The sequence below is a fragment of the Quercus suber genome, unplaced genomic scaffold (assembly GCF_002906115.3).
Source record: "Quercus suber isolate HL8 unplaced genomic scaffold, Cork oak 2.0 scaffold_35, whole genome shotgun sequence".
Taxonomy (NCBI): domain Eukaryota; kingdom Viridiplantae; phylum Streptophyta; class Magnoliopsida; order Fagales; family Fagaceae; genus Quercus; species Quercus suber.
Window position 1 is genome coordinate 673,196 of NW_027069500.1, and position 20,265 is coordinate 693,460.

The window sequence follows — 20,265 nt, forward strand, 5'->3', positions numbered from 1 at the left end:
AAGTCAAACGTTAAGTCAAAGGCTTCGGTTATATATATATATATATATAGATGAAACATTCATATACATGTTCCAAAAATAAATTTGTTAAACATTGTGCTCTTTTAAAGTACTCTCTACCATAATTACAATATATGTTGGATTGTACACTTTCAAAGTTACTTATTGAAATTTATTTTCTCCAAAACAAAGTTCTCTATAAGCATGAAGCTGATGTTTTGTGAAAAACATGCACACAAAAAATATGGGACCAAAATTTCTTGGAAATTTGTTATATTAACTTTAGAATTTAGCTTTAACCTTCTTCTTAAGAGTTTCTTTTTTTTCCTAATGAATCAAAATCTGGAAACAGTGATGAGTTGGTGCCTAATCAAAAGTCCTAAAGTCCAATGGAGTGGCATAATGGAATGGGGTGAGGGGCATCTTTAAGTTTAAACCCCAAGCACTGATATATGAATATTAGAGGACAGTTATATGCAGATTTTCCCCATTGGGCTACTCTCTACCATATTTAGAAGCAAAGAAAGGTTACCAATGATCAAAGCAAGGTTAAAATAAATGAAGACCTTATGAAATTGATTAGGTAGGAAATCTAGAATAAAGTTTAGCTTAATGCTAAATTCTAATTCTATTGAACTATCTTAGGAAAAAAGAAAAAAAACACTATTGATCTAGATAGTTGGTAGTCTATTGGGAATCTGATGCTGTTTTTAGAGTGGAACAAATTCAATTTTCAAGAGAATGAGTGGGGTGTATTTTGTTGCCGTGTTTGGTGTCGTGTTGCTTAGGTCCTCTAAGGGACTATTTTTATTTATAATTGTAGTTTTGAAAGTGTATCTCGAAAAGTCAAGTTGTGTTTCTGTTGTACAAATTTATTTTATTCTCTCTGGTGTCTAGATTTGTTGCCATCTCTAGCTATTTCTATAGTTTGAATGGTAGCTTAATTTGATGTAAAACATTCCTTTCAAATATTCAACAAAATAAGAAAAATAAACCTAATATTTCTTTAAATCTCATTTTCTATAGTTTTTTGTCTGTTCAATTTAGCATTTTGTTAATTTGTTAAAAGTGGACAAAAATATAGTTATATATATTATATTAAGTTTTAGTACAATTAGAACTCAAATTAAACCCAAATTATTTTTTAAGCGTAGTCAAACAATATCATGAAAATTGTTTAATAACACAAGCTTAACATTAATAGCATCATTACAATTGACCATTCTCGTGCGTAAGTACAAGTTACATACTAGTAGATTATAAATGAGTATATTAAGTTTTAGTTTAGAACTCAAATTAAACCCAAATTATTTTTTAAGCGTAGTCAAACAATATCATGAAAATTGTTTAATAACACAAGCTTAACATTAATAGCATCACTACAATTGACCATTCTCGTGCGTAAGTACAAGTTACATACTAGTAGATTATAAATGGCAACTGTCATTCCTGTACCAACTTGTAATATTTCTTTTAAGAGACCAATTGCTAGTTGACGTTCTTAGGGCCATATATCACATATGCATCCAATGCTCAATTGTTCTTTAGGGCTATATGACAAGGGTTTAGCTACCACCGGGCCTTGATGCCCAAGTGGTACCCGCTTTATCATGAAACCGCTAGCTCGGGGTTCAAGCCCCCACAATAACCAATTACCTAGCAAAAAAAAAAAAAAAAGGACAAGGGTTTAGCTTGCATCCAATATTCAATTGTTCTTAGGGCCATATGACAAGGGATTTGACTTGTCAACTGCATTAATGTACTGATCAATTGCATCTAGTACAGGATACACATGACAAGGGATTTGACTTGTCAACTGCATTAATGTACTGATCAATTGCATCTAGTACAGGATACACACGTCACTAAAGATCATGCACTGAGCACTAAACAGGACATGATCTTCAGTAATCATGTTTGGTGCTCAGTGCCTGATCATTAGTGACATGCATATCTTGTAATGGATGCAATTGATCAGTACATTGATCCTAGGGTTATTTGGACTCAAGAGTTCAAAACTTTGCTTAATCTTTGTAGTTAGGTTCGGTCCAAATTTTGACCCATCATTAGGCTCGCTTATGTATCTAATATCTTTACTTCGGTGCTCCTTTCTTGGCTTTTACTGCAATTAGACTACTTCATCACCTAGTAAATGCCATCCACAACCCATACGATAGATACAAATATTTCACTACCACGCACCTTGGCGCGACGGTTACTCCACAAGTATAAGTGTTTATAAAGTGTAGAAAGATAAGGAGCGGAGTTTAAGCCTCTAAGAAGAAGCTTCACACACATATACAATTAGATTAGACTAAATTAAAACTTCTATCTTATATAAAAAAAAAGATTAAAATATTTGTAGTAAAATTTATTTCAAGGAAAAACACTATTACAAATTAATGCAACAAATGAGAGTTGCTTTGCTAATCCAGTCTTCAGAAGCGTAATGAGAGTTGCATGGCTAATATCACCAATGAACCCCATGACCATACTATGGCACCGATCAAAGGATGCAGCTAGCTTGTAAATATTGCAAAATGGCTCGAATAAACATTTCCTGAATTCAGTCTAATTAACGCAAGCTTTTTCTTGCCCTTGGTCCACTCTTGTACGTGTGCAAATAAAGCACTTGAAAAGAATGTTTTGCAAAACAAATTCCTTCTAATTCATCTGTCTAAAAGAAAAATGGTCACAATTCAGTATATAAAAGGATCAGGAGATTGATAAAATACATGAACATGGGCAAGAGGGAGAAAATTGTGAGGGAAACTAAACAAAAGCAAGGATGCTACAGATGATTATATGTGCAACTGTTCTTATTGGTCAGTGAAACTTGGCTTCAAGGATGGCTGAGGTGAGGTTTCATTGTGGTTAATATTTCTACCAGCAGGCGGCAAACACCTTTTTGAGAAAAATGTAGCTATACTTTTCGTCCTCCCACCACCCTTTTCTGGGAATGAAAAAAGGAAAACTGACTTAATCTCAGAGAAATATATCCTAAGATAAATTCAAGAAAATCCAGATCAGTGTGCATATATACCTGGCGAAATCGACATGCCAAGTTTGTTGAGAATTTCTTTCTTGACCTGCATCACAAGATATCATACATTAAGAAAACTTGTTTTCAGCAACTTTAGACTGCGTTATGGACCTGTCATGGACCTATATTTTCAAAACCGGTAAGCAGCATCTTCAATGATGTACTATGTAGTGCCATCATGAAGGAGCATATCCTTAGGGGCAAACAAAGGAATCAGGGAGCAGACTCAAATGTGAAAGCTTAAGAATTTAAGCCCTCTCTAGGGCAGAAGGTGGTCAAATGGGTGAATTGCACTATTAGGTGTAACTAGTCGAAAACCCATGTGATGCGCAGGAAAATTTTGCCTAAAAGTATGTTGGTCTCAAGATTTGCATAAAAAGTATAATTAAATTATATTGGTCTCAAACAGAAACAATAAATACCATTGTTTTAAAAACCGGACCGGCCAATCCGACTGGGAACCGAGAGCCAATCCAGTCCGGTAAAAACCCCTAAAATTGGTGAAAACCGTCCAAAACCAGGTTGAATCAGGAATTTTGAAAAAAACAGTTTGGCTCTCGGTTCGGCTTTTAAAACCATGACTTTCAAGCTTCATCAATACATGGGGGAGGAGAGAGTTTGTAAGTGGGTCAGCTTTCATCTACCTATGGGAAATGATCATACTTAGGTCATAATATGTAAGGGAATAAGTGAGCTTGGACTTTTCATAAAGTTTGGCCTGATTTGTCCTAATTTTCAATAACAGCCCATCTTTTAGATGATAGTAAAAAGAAGTTAACCTGATCTTTTGGGTAACAATAAAAAAAATTTGTGAGAAAAGATTAAAGAGGCTAAATGCAAATTAGAGCGCCAAATAGCAAGACCTCATGCTCTCCCATGAGGTTTTTGCTTATATATATATATATATATAGATTAGGATGACCCGTCAAGGAGAAGCACATCAAAAAGGGCATGATGCATAAATTAAGAAGTTTGTATGTAATTGAATCCTCTCCTTCCCTCTTCATTTTTTTGGGCACATGTCTAGCTTTACTTTTAACATCGGATCAGTTCATCCAAATTTCCAACCATTCCCTAATGTCCATAGTGCCACAAGAAAGTCAATTTGGAGTTTAGGCATGCCCTCTCTAATAGTGTGTGTGTGTATATTTATAATCCAAATAATTTTCCAAAATCTCCATTTTCATAATTCTTTACTAATGCTTAAAGAAATGCATGCACACAGGTATCCTAGCCCTCACCATTCAGAAAGAGTCACTGACCTGCCAACGATTATCAACAAAATCCGATATTTCCCGCACTCTATTTTTTAACACAGACTTTGAGGCAGCAGGGAACTTCTGCTGCAAAGATTCTATAACCTTATTGATACCCTGTGGGGATGACTGAATTGCAGACACCTGAGGGGAATTGAAAAAGGCAGGCTACTGTTAGTAGCCAAAGATTGTGTGCCATAATGCCATAACAATAAAATCAACGGCAGAAACAAAACATTGTAATAATCCTACTCCCTCCTGACATTTCATAGTATCAATAAGAGCAGGAAAAAAAAAAAAAAAAAAACATTTTTCCCAAGAACTTCTAGCTTTTACATCTAGAATGAAATGCACAACTTACAACTGTAGGCAAGTCTGTGTCTGGAATGTTATTCACAGTTGAGACCAGTGTGGTACTGCTCTTGCCACTAGATAGGCAAGCTTCTTGATCCTCATCTTCCATGTTTTCAATTGATATCTCTACACTATCAGGGAAAATACACATACTCAGAGCTTGCAAACACATCTGCTCCAGTTTAGGAGTACCAATAAGATCTTCTGCCATTAAGAGAGCAGCCTTCTCATGCATCAAATTTAATACAATCAAGGGCTGGTTTCTCCGAAGAGCTTGCTCTGTCAAATTGTTTAGATATTTTTGCTGTCGAAGCAACGTGCAGAACTCCCCACTCTTTGAGTCTTCCTTACAACTAGGAGAGCTTCTTGCCTCCTCAACTACGACATCAGTTTCCATTCTGTCAACTTGTACTCCCTGCAGCACAAATCAAGCAATTTTTTGTTAAAATAATATATGTACATATGGAGAGAGAGAGAGTATTTGAAATGGCTTTGATATATTGTGAAAGGACAGATGCTAGAGATAGTCTTTTAGGTGGTTTGTGTGGAATGCGCTCAAGATTTTTGAACTTACGGCTAGATATTAGTCCCTTGGGATCAGTAAACGAAGAGTGAATTTCTAGTGACAATCCCATTCGTGATCCATTCTTTCATTCCATTTCATCTTTCAAAATTTTAAAGCCATCAAATATTTATATATTTATTATCCACAAACAAACCGTGAGTCTCAGCAAAGGTACAGCAAAATTTTACTGCAAACATACAAAGACCTTTTGAGACCCTAATAGAGTAAACTAGACAGGTTTCAAATATGTCCATGAAGCTACTACTTAAATGTACTTCAATGAGCACCACATTCTCATGACTCAAGTATCAAACAGCTAAGACATTCTATTATCTTCTTGGGACCTCATACTTAATGAAAAACATTATACAGGTTGACTATTAGTTTGCATTTCTAAAAACTATTTTGATGTCTTAGTACTTCTGCCAGGAAAACACTTTTATATTGATATTATAAGAAAGAGGTGACATTCATTTGAAATGAGCACTTAGTCAGAACAAATAGGAAAAAGGAGTTTTTCATAATGTCATTTTAATCAATGCAGATGGTCTAAAAAGAGGTGAACTCCACAATTCAACTTCTCTGAGAAGGATGAAGGAAATGTGAAAACGCAAAAGATGTAGCAACTTAATTTAAAATATTTTGCAAGCCCTTTTCATCGTACTAGTATGAACCAGTAAAATCACTACCAATGCATAAGGGAAAGAACTGTCATAACTTCAAAATAAGCGAGCAATTTGGGACATGAGCTTTGTTATATTGAGTGTAAGTAAAATTTTCAACTGGTATATCAAGTTAACAATGCCACTAAAGCAATGTATGGATCATCCACAAAACTGTACATTAACTATATACCAATACAAACATTACTTTAAATTTTTTCTTCTTGGAAGGGGAAGAAGAGAGTGCCTATTATCAGGCATAAGGCAAAATCCAGCTTCTCAGCTGTCAGAAGTCATACCTCATTGTCCGAGAGATAACCATCAGGTACAAAAAAGCCATCTTCACTTTCCTCTTCATCGTCAACTCTTGAACATCCTTCCTCTAAAGTTTCCTCCTCTTCATCTTTATCACAATCTGAAAGACTTTCTCCAGGATCCTCCTGGACAATGATGATGTCAGTTTTGAACTTGATCTTTAGAATATTGATTAATTTAATGATTTCCATGAAAGAAAGAAAACTGGATTCACTTTTACTAAAGATAACTCAGATATACCTCCTCCCATTCATCGTCACTATCAATGTCATACTCCACATCTGGGTCCTTCTTAAAAGGATGGCGCGGGCCAACAACATGACTGAAGATGCATTAAAGCACATAAAATCAATGCCAAATTCCAGTTAAACCTTACAGCAATAAATGTCAATTGTTCCTTCATTAGAGACCATACATTTCATAGATACAAAACAAAACTGCAAGCTAGACCACAGATACTAATATCAGACATACTCAGAAGATGCTACAAATAAATTTCTAACACTTGCATTGAAGGCAGTTAAAAATAAAAATCCAATCTGACATAAAAATTACTTAGACTAGGAGCATATGAGTGATGACTCTATTCTAGAGACAACACTAATGCAAAAATTTTGGAAGAGCACAAATACTTAAGCTCATTCATCGTCTTGTTTAATCATACATTATACATGCATACACTGAAAACAGAGAACGAACACCGGGACTTGAATCTCCTAACTGCATGATTAATGAATTCTTAACCACAACTTATATAATCACATTGAAATGTTCAAATCCTTAAAATAGTTCAAAAGGCTTAGTTAAGAATTTTATGGTCCAACTCATTGAAACTTATTTAATTTGCTTTTAAAATTGATTTGTTTACAACCACTCCACATTATTCTGTGCATATAGAAATGTTACTGAAGCTGAAGCCCCACATGTCTAATTAAACTACAAAAGGAAACCCAAACAGAAAACCAAGCATATAAAGCACAGAAGAGCTAAAAGATAGTTGGATTCTTCAAGAATGATTTTTTAGAAATACTGCTTTAAAACACACTATGTTAAATAATCCAAAAATATAGCTTAGCCTCCCAGAACAGACGACAAATTCAATATCATAAGTCATAACACATAAGCTCACCTTTTTTTATGCCAAATACCGTAAAATGCAGGTCTATGGCTCTTAGCAAACTGCAACAACTGCTTCCTCTGGTTAAACTTCTTGACATCAGGGAGAGAACAATCCGTAGCTTGGGAAAATCTATCATCAGAAATCTGTTCTCCCCATCCATCTGCAAGCTTATCTATGTTCAAGTCATCATCACGAGCCACCACTCTAATAGCTGAGAGCTTAAGTTCCTTAAATAGTTCAGTCTTAGGCTTCTGACGTATTCCCCAATGTTGTTGTCTGTTTGAACGTATAGAGTGACCTAAGCAATGCCAGGAAGACAAGTGTACCCTGCACAGTGTAACAAATTTCAAATTACAAGAGTTTTGAGATAAACATGGCCTACAAAATTAAACAGTACAATAAAGGAAGAAACCTACTTCCAGACATCGTCTACACCAATCTCATCATTTGTTGAAAGAGCACAGTCCATTGACACAGTAACTGCATCAGGCATTTTTTCACTCTTTTTACTTGTTGAATCAGATGTGGCTATTTTAGTTGAAGATTGGCCATTGTTGCACATAGTGCTAGTTTTGCTTTTTTTAAGAAAACGTTCCATGATTGAAGCCTGCTTTTGTATAGAAAGTTGCTTTTTCAATTCAGCTTCTTCCTTTTCTCGACGCCGCTGATCCCTCTCAGCTTCCTCTTGCTGCTTCCGTAACTGTTTCCTCATTTCAGACTCTTCCTTTTCACGGCGCTTTTCGTCTTTTTCAGCCTCCTTTTCCTGAGATATTTTAAATGATACAAAGAAACACGAATAAGAAGCAGAGAAAGTTATCAACAGTTAAGTCAGCAATATCTACCTTAATTATATATGGGGAATGATATCAGTATATTAGGAATGGGATAAACTTATACAGTTAGATTTATATATCATATTCAACTCATTCCATGAAATAGAACCTTGCATGCTCTTTGAAAACAAATGAAAATCTTGTTCTGCACATGAAATTAATATCTATGAGAGATTTTTCCTTATTTATTTGTTTTTCAGTTTAGTAACCTTACAGGAGCAATTATATAATTTATAATACCTTATCCCAGTAAAGATCCACTACAACAGAAGCTACAGGCCTACAGCCATGACTAAATGACATTTAACAGAACCACAACAACAACAAAAAATAAATAAATAAATAAATAAATAAATAAATAAATAAAACACTTACATTTTGTAATTTTTCCTTTTGAAGTTCACGTTCCATTCTTTTCTTCTCTTTTTCAACATCTCTATTATTTCTCTCCATGTCTTTAATTCGCATTTTGCCTTCTCGCTTTGCTTCCTTTTCAGCCCTACAACAGCAGATTTAGCAAGGAAAAAAATCATTTAAAAAAGAATATTTTTTTTAAAACATTTAAAAAATAAATTAAAGCACCAGATCTCATAGATCCAGTGTAGATACGTACATGTCTGCCCCATTTTTCTGTAACAGCTTATCCACATATGAACGAATATCTGCTTCCTTATGCACTTTACCAAGCTTTTCGACTGCCTTTGCCAGGTCGTGTTTGTAACTCTTATTGCTTTCTGACTTTTGTAATGCTGTCATCATTGCTGAAATATGCCACAGACTACATTAGAGCACCAAACAAACTTAGGTGTGCATAAAAAAAATACTGGAAAACCTTAAAAGAATACCAAAGTTTTGCTTTACATCTGCACATATCAGTAAAAATTATTGCCCTAATCCACTATATAGGCCCCTCTCTTATAAATCAAGCAATCAAACCATACATCTAAGGAATCATATTACCAGAAACAGCAGTAATCCTCTCATGGATCTTTTTTCGACAAGTGCGGCGAAGATTCAATTCTGCACGTATTGCTTTTGGAATCAACTTCATATCCCTTGTCTATGCAATAATTTATAATATTAAAAAAAAAAAAAAATCAATTAATAGACCAGTAGAGATTACATACAGCTAATGAAAGCAAAGTGATTTACAATCAACAAAGTATAATGTGCTATATAGACATTGCAAATAGGCAAACAGTAAGTAATGCAATCTCCCATAAAATTTGCTGTAAGTGATGAGAAATAACATGGCATGTTGGAACACAAGAAAGACTGGGTACACACAAGAAAGTCAGTACATTGCAAAGAACGTAATAATTTGAATCATTAATAAGCCAACAAACTCAGCACAATGCAGAGCACGTAAAAAAAAATTAGAGTTATCAAGTAAGCACTGCAAATCAAAGCAAAAACAAAGCTCAGAATAGCTCGAAAAACAAAACAGCTGATAGCAAATATGTCAAATTTCCAATAAAAGTCCAGACAAATTGCTGTTCCCCATTTGATGAAATGTCTTAAAGAACAAGAACGACACAAAATGATTAAAAATCATTGATACTGAGAAGAGATTAATGAAACATTGAAACTATTCCCCTTCCAACACCAAATTAGATATACCCACATACATTAATTGAACATAACACAGTTTAAGCATATCCATAATCTCAAAAAGATTCACATAAACATCAATAATTGAAACAGATACAAAATCTATTGCAAAAACCCAGAAAGCAAAATCAAACAAGACCCAACACCATATCCGAAATAACTAACAATCACATTAAATAAATAAATAAAGCAAAAAATGTACCACATCCAACACATAACCATCGATAAAAAATAAATAGATTCATATTCAATTGCAAATAAATAAATAAATAAAAAAAACCCAGCATCGAGAATCAAGCACAAATGAACCTCATAAACCCATCACCCAAATAAAAAAATATAAAATAAAAACTGCAGAAACCACCCATTTCATTCAGAAAAGAAAAATGGAAAACCCATTACCTCCCAACACCAAAGACAAGTCTGAGACTGATCCTCAAGCACATCAGCCTCCACATTAGGCACTCCATACATCACTCTCTGCCCAACCTTTAACACGCTATTCTTCACTGTCGCCGCACTCATCACATCTTTCAACTTTTGGTGGATCTCCTCCACAAGCTTCGACAAGGGAAGCTCACTCTCTTCCATCAACACCGCCACAGTGCTGGAACTACTACTACACATTCCCACATCCAAAAAAACCTTCTTCTCCTTCATTTCCTTGTAGTACTTAAACAACCCATCAAGCTCCAACCTTAGATCCTCCATTTGAGCCGCTTTTTCTTCTGGTTTCAGAGACACTCTCTTTCGCTTCTGGTTCTTTCTGGGTACATCGGAGCCGTCCATTTGTGTACCCTTTGGGTCTTCATCAACGCCGATTGTCATTTCCATTTCCATATGATATCAGAGACAAAGATTCAGACGACGGCGTTTTGAGAAATGGGGTTGCAGGATTCAAGTTTCAAGAAAGAGTAATGGGAGTCTGCTTTTGCTCTCAGATTTATTTATTTATTATTTTTTTTTTAAAACCTCACACAATCTCACAAACACAAAAGACCATGTTTGGTTCACTTTTTTTTACTTTTTCTTTTTGAGGTTAGTCAGTGTGAAAAATGGTTAAATACTTGATGATAGTCTATTTCTAGGTATTTGATAATAAACTGAAACTGATTTAATTATTTTTATAAAAAAAAAAATACAATTTAATTGTTTTGTGTTTTGGGTGATTTCCCGCCGAGACTGATTTTGGCTCCAAAATTAATTTTGTGCGCTCTTTATGGAGCTTCGTTTCGCGCGCCTTTCTTTTTCTTTTCTTTTTTTGGCTTTGCTATCCTCACCGTTTTGTTTTGGTGGAATTTGTGAAGGATACGTGGTGGGACACGTGTCAAGATGGGTTTGGATAGGCTGATTTCACCCAGAAAATAAAAACAAAAAACGCACGTGCTGATCTTTTGATCAATATGGTGTGTGATGTATGTCGGTAAAAATGGCTGGGATGTCTTTTAGGAGAAATGTTAGACTTATAATATTTTTACAATATTTTTATAATAAATTTTAGATAATATTATTAGCAGGTGAAAAAAAAAATAATATTAGTAGTAAATCCAAATTATAACTAGTAGTATCCTGTGACTTAAGTATTTTTGTGAAAATATTGTTGACGTACCATTATTTTTGTTTTAGTTTAACAACAAAAAGATGATATTACTTTGGTTCTTCTATTATTTAAACTAGATGATGTTCCGCGCATTATGTAGACTACTTTACAATTTTATTTGAAATCATTTTTATGTATATTAAGGGTTCATTTGGATACAACTAAAAACTGAAAATTGAAAAACACTGTAACAAAATAATTTTTAAATATGTGAATAGTACCGTGTGACCTATTTTTAATAAAAAAAATTATTAAAAAGTGAAATTTGTGGGTCCGTGAACAGCACACATCGTACACAGTCCATAGAAAAAGTCAACTATTCCGACTCAAAAAAAAAAAAAAAAAAAAAAACAACAACAACAACAACTTAAATGCACATAAATTTTTTAATTATTATTTTAATGTGCCATCAACCACGTAAGCTTTTTCTATTAGTTGGGTGACAATAAGGACTTAAATTCACGCGTTAATTGGTTTAAGGACTAAAAGTAGTAAAATAAAAATATAGGGACCAAAATAGAAATGATCTCAAAATGTAAGGACTAAAAGAGCATTTACGCCTAAATTAAACTTTGGATTGGATGTGTGGAACCCAATTGTCTATGCACGTACAATGCTATTTACAGATTTCTTTTAAAATTTGTTGTGAATTGTGATATCAATATTTGGTTAAAATTAATAATTTTTTTAGATTAGTTCTTTGGAAATTTGGTTGTCTTTTTAAATATTGTGGTTTTATTTAAGTATATGTATGTGGGATTGGCCTATGTATGCTCAACATACATATTCATATTGGTATATTTAATGTGTTTGCCAATTGGGTTTGTGTATGACATTGGGTCCTTGCTGTCTAATTGTTACTTTCTCTCTCAAAAGGTTGAATGCTTTCTTTTGTTGAGTTATTAGTTTTTGACGATTTCTAAGTTATTCTTTATGTTGGTGCTATTTATCATTTTTTTTTTTTTTGGGTAGTTATAGTCATTGAGATTGCTCGGAATGAAAGATTATGGGTGAAAAAGTTGGATACTTTTTGTTAGGTAAGCAATTGTGGAGATTTGAGCAGGAAAGAAATCACATTTGGAAGTGAGTTTCTTGAATAAAGTATGGGGAGGTTAGGGACAATTGACATTGGATTTAGCAATTGCAACCAATGGCGACTCTAGGATTATTTTTAAGGGGGGTCAATAAGAAACATAAATTATACAAAATTTTAAATAAAAGAGAAGTTGAATATATCAACATCACCCAAAAAAAAAATACATAAAGTTTTACAATTGCTTTCTACGATGTTTCATATTTTAAATTTGTTGCATGATATCTTCATTATTAATCCTACAAACTATATCTCTTTCAATGTACACAACCAAGCAATCATTCATCAATTGATATCTCATTTTATTGATTTATTTCAATTTTTTAAGATTTAAGTGAATTTTTTCTAAGGTTTAAGATTAACAAATTTCTACTTTTGTTGTTAGGCTTATTAATTTTTTTGAAATTATATATATATATATATATATATATATATATATTTTTTTTTTTTTTTTTTGTTTTAGTTCAGGGGGTTCGTTTGAACACCCTAGGCTCCAACTGGAGCCGCCCCTAATTGCAACCTTTTGGAGAAACAAAAATGTAGGATAGGATAGGTTTGCAGGACATGTGACTTTTGTTATTGGGGACTATAGAAAAACAAGATTGTGAAAATTGACTAGGAGACCATATGCAACAAGAGCAAGATTTCATATCAGTAGGTTAACTATTTGGATGAGCTCACATTTTGCTGCTTTTTTTTTTTTTTAATCTTGCAGATTGCAGTTGGCAATGGTATTTTGCTTATTAAATCTAATGCCCAAAATCAACCTATGTTAGTAATTCTATTCATGATTCTCACGGTGTTAAAAATAGGAAAGTGAGATACTTTTTTTTTTATGCTCCCCAAGGACAGAACAGTCAAAGCATTTTTTTAGAATTATGATAAATGAATTATATATTTTAAGAGTGAGAGAGACCTATGTGTGGTCGTCGATGATAAAGACAGTTGTGTAAGTCAGGTATATATAGTTGGCCCATTTGGTTGGTGATGAAGTCTGGGGAATGTTTAGTTTTATGACTATGACATTGAAATTTGCTATCAATTCATCAATATTTTTTCTCAAAATTGTGTAGCTTTCATGATGTTCAATAATTTTATCTTATCTATATATATATATATATATATATATATATATTATAAAACTGAAGTCTCTGACTTTTAGTTAACTTCATAATATGATGCTACATTAGTCAGCTCCACAAATTTCCACATCGACATTTTTTTCTCTACTTTTTAAATCTAAATTAATGTCTTTCAATTTTTTTTTTCAGACCTGTTACCTGACTCCCCTTATAGTTTTATGCGAAACTTATGCATTTAGATATCAGATGCTCTCTCTTCTGTTCTAGTTCTCCTTCTCCTTGGACAAGTTCAACTGTTATCTCTGTCTTTCTTAAAACCTTTGAGAGCTTCCACCGTGTCAAACCATCATCCCACCTTTAGCCCAGCCTCCACCCATATACCGCTAGAATTGCTATATTGCAGGTATTTTTAAAAAAGAAAAATTGATGTTAAATATGATTTAAGTTTTGTCATTTTGGGTTTAGTGTCTTTGATTTAGGTATTTGGATTATTGGTTTTGATTAAGGTTGAATGATGAAGAAAAATGAAAAGAAGCAGAGAATGAGTTTTTTTCGTATTGGTTTCTTTTGAATTGTATGTATCAGTTGATTTTTTTGATTGATATTATTGAATTTTGGTTTGTGTGTGTGATTCAAATTTGAGAAAATTTTTAGATGAAATTTCAGATACAATAGGTTTGGATAGATTGGTGGTTGATTAGAGTTTAAATTTCGTGTTTTTGATGAATTTGGGAATACCCAAATTTACTATTAGGTTCTAGTTCAAAAGATCCATTTGGCTATTGATTTTAAATGATAGTTATGCTCTAATCATTATTATAATTTTTGCTTTTTAAGTTCGTTCTCATCTTTTCTATTTGTTCCTTTAGTAGATTTCAAATGCCATTATTTGGTTCTCTTTTAGAATAGCATTTTGTTATTGCCTATTGGCTTTTCTTTCATATATGGTGGTTAGAGACAATTTTGTGATGCCATCTCTAATCACCTATCCTCTAGATCAAATGAAACCGTATATAGTTCAAATATTTCATTGTGAAATTAACTCTCTCTATAGTTTCTTTAAAGTGGTTTCTAAAACAATTTTGCTCTTGAGGAAATTTTCTTGACGATGGGCTATAATTATTATGGTCTTTTTTCTTTTTTTCTTTTTTTCCGATAACAATTGTTATAGTTGTTATTGTCTTATCAATGTTGGTGCTAAATTTGATTTCTTTACTCTTTTGTAGCTCTAACTTAGCCTTATTTGATCAAATTCTTTAAATGAAGAAGTATTAAGACAAAGAATATGAAACCAACTACAACCATGATTCTCTACCAAATTGTTGGAAAATCTAGTTTTGTATCTCATACAAAACACACAACGGAAGCAACAACCACGGGTCTACTTCAATCACGAAAGATAACATGTAACCATGAATTATAGAATAAAGAACAGAAAGCGTACCTTGATGCAGTGAATTTCAAAACATGACTTGAGAATACCTTCAATTTTCATCTCAATTCCACATGATGCCCAAGATGTGTGGTCTCTCAATCAGTCTTTTGTACATAGCCTCTCAAAGAAAAATTTTTCTTCTTCTCCTTGTTGAGAAAAACTGATTTCTTTTTCTTTTTCCATCATACGTACGTTAAACTATTCTCATAGTTTTATTATTTAATAACTTTTATTAAATAATAATTGATTATCTTATTGGGTTAGCCTTTTGGGCCTACCCAATTGGGCTTTAGTTTGTGGCTTGAGATGGGACCAAAGGGAACAAATAATACTCTAGCTCCAACAGGCCTTGGGCTTTTCAATCAACTCTTGACAAGTCCAAAGTTACCATTAATTATATTCAATACCACTATAAGAATATAACTGCACTCTAGGCCTTATTAATAAATTATATCCTAAGACTTTATTATACATACAACCCCTTCATAAAAATATTTGTAGTAATACAAAGTCATAAATATAGACTGTCACTTTGAAGATTACTACATCTTAATCCTTGAGTATCCAGTTTAATCCTTTTATGTTATTCATCATATATTTATGAAATCCAATTCCATAAATATATACTTTAATAACTTCTTACTAAAGTGGTTAGGCCCAACACTCTGAATAACTAAACTCATTAAACTTATCTCAAAGGAATATTTTATATCTCCGTTAAGAGATTATGAATTCCATCTTGAAAATATATGTTTCATTAACATTAAATACGGCTACCCAACATACTGAGGTTTTGACCGTTACTTATAGATCTCACTCCTGATATATCAAAATAACTTACATCTTATGATCAGGTTCATTATTCTCTTAGGATTTAGAGTTGATGTAAATAGAAGTCGTGAGATTTATTATTCATTTGACAGTCGTTAGGAGAATAATAAATCTCACAGCAGTCCAGTTCAATATGTCTTAACTTTTAAAACATATCAACATATCAACTAGAAGTCTTCATTTCCATGATCAAGACAAATCATCTTAATCGATATGTTATAGTCTTCGTAAATGAAATGCCCAATTTCATCACCGACTACGAACTAAAATTCTAAGTTTACAAAGAACTTGTGATTTATATTTTTCTGTGATTTTTCACATAAATCACATACTATGTGTTTCATGGACTAAGATAATGTCCTATTAGTTCATTCATAGATGGTCTCTAATAAATAAACAATTTAATTATTTATGTCATGCAAACCAATTGGATTTTAGGCCATAAACCCCAACAATCTCCCATGTACCCTCAAAAACAACTTATCATATATCCGACACTTATTTCCCTTTAGTGTAATTCATAGTCATTCAAAGGCAAGGCTTGGAAACAAGTTTCAGCTAGATTTATTGCATAAATTACCTTTTCTACTACTACTCTTTACGTACTCATATTTCTCTAATGAGATAATACTTACGCTTAATGTGTATCTTCACTACCTAAGATGAACACGTATCTTGAAGTCTAACTTCATGAATCACAATCAAACTACAAGTCAGTATTTGTACATCCAGTAACTATCAAATCCTCATTTTGGTGGACAAGCATATAATCCCTCATTCTCCTAAGATATTTGAGTATATGCTTTACTCCCACTAAATTAAGTAATCTTTGATTCAATTGATATTTGCTTACCATGCCTACCACAAAATAGATATTTAGCTTAGTATATAGCATAGTATAAAGACTTCCTATAAATTTAATATAAGGAACAGTCTTAGTATGCTCTTCCTTTTATATATCTTAGGACTATAGTCCTATATAAAGGAACTTCAAAATTAAAAGGAAAGAATCCTTTCTTAAAATATTCATGCTATACTTGGCTAGAATCTAATCTATTTAAATAGTTTGAGATAGACCCAAGATCCTAATTTCTAAATTTTAACAAAAATTATAATTCTTAGGATGTGACTAGTCTTTCCCAAGTACTTTATATCATACTATAGACAACAAAAACTTTATTGGTGACAATAACTCTACATCATCCTAAATGATTAGAACGTCATCAACATACATTAAGAAATTTATTATTCTATATAACTTCTACACACATAAGGCCTTTAAATACTTGATCAAAATCAAATAATTTAATTGCTTGATCAAAGATGATATTTTATGATTTAAATGCTTGCTTTAGTCCATAAATGGACTTTAAACAACTTGCATACTAAACACTACTAGTTCTTTGCTATGAACAAATCTAGTTACATCATTTAGATGTCTTCATCAAGATTGCTACTAAATGAAGTTTTCTTGATATCCATAGCCATATTTCATCAAAATGAAATATAATGGATAAGAGAATCTAGATAGAGTCAAACTTGACTATTGGTAAAAAAATCTTTTCATAGTTGAACAATTTCTTTTTGAATAGATCTTTTCGCCACTAGTCTTGACTTTGAAGATTTACACCTTCAAAACTATCAATCTCATTTTCTTGTCGACCTATTTGAAAACAATAGGCTTAATGCAATTAAGCGCATTTACAAGTTATAGACTTTAAATAAAATATAATTCTATTCACATAACATTGATCTAGTAATCCATATTCATATCATCAATTGCCTTTACATAGGACCGAGGATCAAATTCATATCCTTGTGGAATAACTACAAAAGTTTATTCCAAAAGTATGAATTTATTTGGTAATCCTCCCACTATGATATTGTACCGGTGTAATAGTTATCTACAGAATAATATCTTGTTGTGTATCTAATACAACCATCTTATTTCCAAATGTATTTTATAGTTGTCCTACAACAAATTCTGACATTTTTCGTCTAGAAGAATTTACCTTTAAAAGAGTCCTATTCCTCCTTTATGTATGAACTAACTTAAAGAAGTCATTGGAACTTCATTCCTTTACAAAAAGGAACCCTAGATTTTATTATTCTCTAAATAAAATTCATAGATTGAGAATATAATAAAATAATGGTTCTAAAAGCCCATCTTTCATCAATCTTGAATATCATTTAGATTAATAAGATCTATAGACATAAGTGCCAAAACATACAATAACAAACGATGGAAACTTTCTTTTTAAAAAATAAAACATGTAAATTTTCATCTAAAAACCAATCATAGACAATGCTTAGCTTTACCAAAATCAGAAATACTTTCCTTTTGGTCATGCTTATAAGTCTAATTTCTTTTTGGCAACTACTAGGGCAACTAACTTATCCAACTGTTTGGTATTATAATTCATCTTCTTACCACCCTTACCTTTCGGTTTAGGTTAAGAATTTGAATTAAATCATATTGATCCTAGCCGTAGCTTTTAGGATGTTTTTCGTTGTGTAGAACTCACTCATCAATTCAGATAATATAAAAATAATTTATTTTCAAAACAAGCTGAATTGATCAAATGATTCTAACAAGGACTTGTGGATCATATCCATATGAGATTAACATTCAATCTCTACATTCAAGAATTCCAATTCATTTAAAAAAATAAAACATTTTCATTAAATGATATAGAATTGGAACTCCTTAAACTTTTCTTAGCACTCAATATGATTTATACCAAACATCTCATTTAGACTTAATATAAAGTCTAAGTCTAATACTAACTCGTGCATCTCATGCTATAGCACAATTGAGATAGAAGTCAATGAACATATTAGCATTTCAATGGAAACTATGATCACATCATAAGCTATTTTCCATAAATGCATCATGTATAGGAAATTATGACAATGCTGAATCAAAACATAAATATGTACTTCAGCTCCTTTAAGCACCGCGTCCAAAATTATTTCTTAGTTAATGTGATTCAACTAAAATAGTAGCTAGAGGACAAAATTTATAACAACTTTATTTTGAGACTATGAACATAATTACAGGGACATTATCATTTTGCATCCATAATCATATAATATGAAACTCGAAAACATACTATACTAGGTGCAATGACAACCTAATCACGCAATTAATATTCCTCAGCATAAAGTGAATACTAATCACTATGATTAGACGAGAATTATTCTCATTATTAATGTTATCATGGTAACTCTTACCAAACAAAAATAATTTGCTGCTTTTCCTTTGGCCTCTAAGTAATAATAGCAAAAACTCAGCATATAGGATACTATCAAACTTAGTCTAGTGTACACCATTATCTAGAATCATGTGTAGCCACATTTCATCCCTTTAACATGCTTATTTTGTAGTACTATGATAAAAACACCCTCCGCATGGAATGCAAAGCTCGAAGCTAAGACAAGGTGTTTGATCAAACCACTATAAACCAGGAAATTCAATCTTGTAGTACCATGAAATAAACATCCTCCGCATGGAATGTAAGGCTCAAGGCCAAGACGAGATGTTTACCCCACACCACTATGAACCGACAATGGAGACCGTGAGATCCAACCCTTGTATCTCTCTCCCACTATAAATTTTAAAACAAGTGGATTGACATGAAATCATTGTGATCTAATCATAATTTTAACCCTACACATTAAATGTGTTTAATTGTTTAAATTCAATGTGATGTAACTAAGTCACGTCACAATTGCGTAACGAACATTCGCGCAATCACAAAGAAGTTTAACCTTGTAATCCGTGAAGTAAATACCATCCGTATGGAATGCAAGACTCGAAGTCAAGACAAGGTATTTATTCACATTACAATAAACTTAACAAAAGGGTTATTTCAGCACTCCCACTCGTTATTTGGGTTTTTCTTAAATAATTGTGATCCTATCACAACTAATAACCTTGCACTTGATTAAGACTCTAATCTTATTAGAATCACTAACTAAAATGGAAGTTCTAAACTATTTAGGATTCCTTAAACACTAATGAATCAAAAATTGGTTATATAGAACTCTATTCTTAATTTATTAGATAAAGTATCCTAATCTAATTAGAAATTATATAACTTTTAATTAGAATTTTAATCTCATTAAAAATCTCTAATTAAAATAAATTAAGTACTTTTAATCATAAAACAATTTAAGATTAAGAGTTCTATTTAACTAACATCTTTGATCTCATTAGGTCTTTTAGTTAGAACCATGTGTAATCACATCACACATTGCCTTACACCTTATACATTTGAAAAAATTTAGAAAAAAAATTCAAAATTCCCTTCAAATGCATTTTCGCGAGAATCTTGCGACTAAGCTCTTCTTGCGAAAAAGGCATAAGGAAAAATAGTGAAAACACAAAATTCAGACAGAAACTTTCGCTGCTGTCTCGCGGGTATCTCGCGACTAAGCGCTTCCCACGAAAATGAGTTAAGCA

The 20,265-nt window shown here is 32.4% G+C and overlaps 1 protein-coding gene across 1 annotated transcript; it reads right to left on the reverse strand.

Moving 5' to 3' along the window:
- Positions 1-2,347: 2,347 nt before the first annotated feature.
- On the reverse strand, positions 2,348-10,816 carry LOC112007281 (chromatin assembly factor 1 subunit FAS1). The gene is made up of 12 exons (XM_024039614.2): positions 10,162-10,816; positions 9,109-9,208; positions 8,762-8,909; positions 8,524-8,647; positions 7,732-8,078; positions 7,325-7,642; positions 6,436-6,517; positions 6,180-6,320; positions 4,661-5,068; positions 4,306-4,443; positions 3,044-3,089; positions 2,348-2,953 (listed from the first exon to the last, which is right to left on the reverse strand). The coding sequence occupies exons 1-12, from the start codon at positions 10,597-10,599 to the stop codon at positions 2,820-2,822; spliced, it is 2,424 nt and encodes an 807-aa protein (XP_023895382.1). The 5' UTR covers positions 10,600-10,816; the 3' UTR covers positions 2,348-2,819.
- Between the last annotated feature and the right edge of the window lie 9,449 nt (positions 10,817-20,265).

Bases quoted from the DNA above. Each gene is read 5' to 3' on its own strand.
- LOC112007281 (XM_024039614.2), bottom strand. From the start codon at position 10,599: ATGGAAATGGAAATGACAATCGGCGTTGATGAAGACCCAAAGGGTACA. The intron at 6,518-7,324 runs GTGAGCTTATGT...ATGCATCTTCAG, and splicing joins GGTATTTGGCATAAAAAAAG to TCATGTTGTTGGCCCGCGCC. The intron at 5,069-6,179 runs GTATGACTTCTG...TTTGTGCTGCAG, and splicing joins GTTATCTCTCGGACAATGAG to GGAGTACAAGTTGACAGAAT.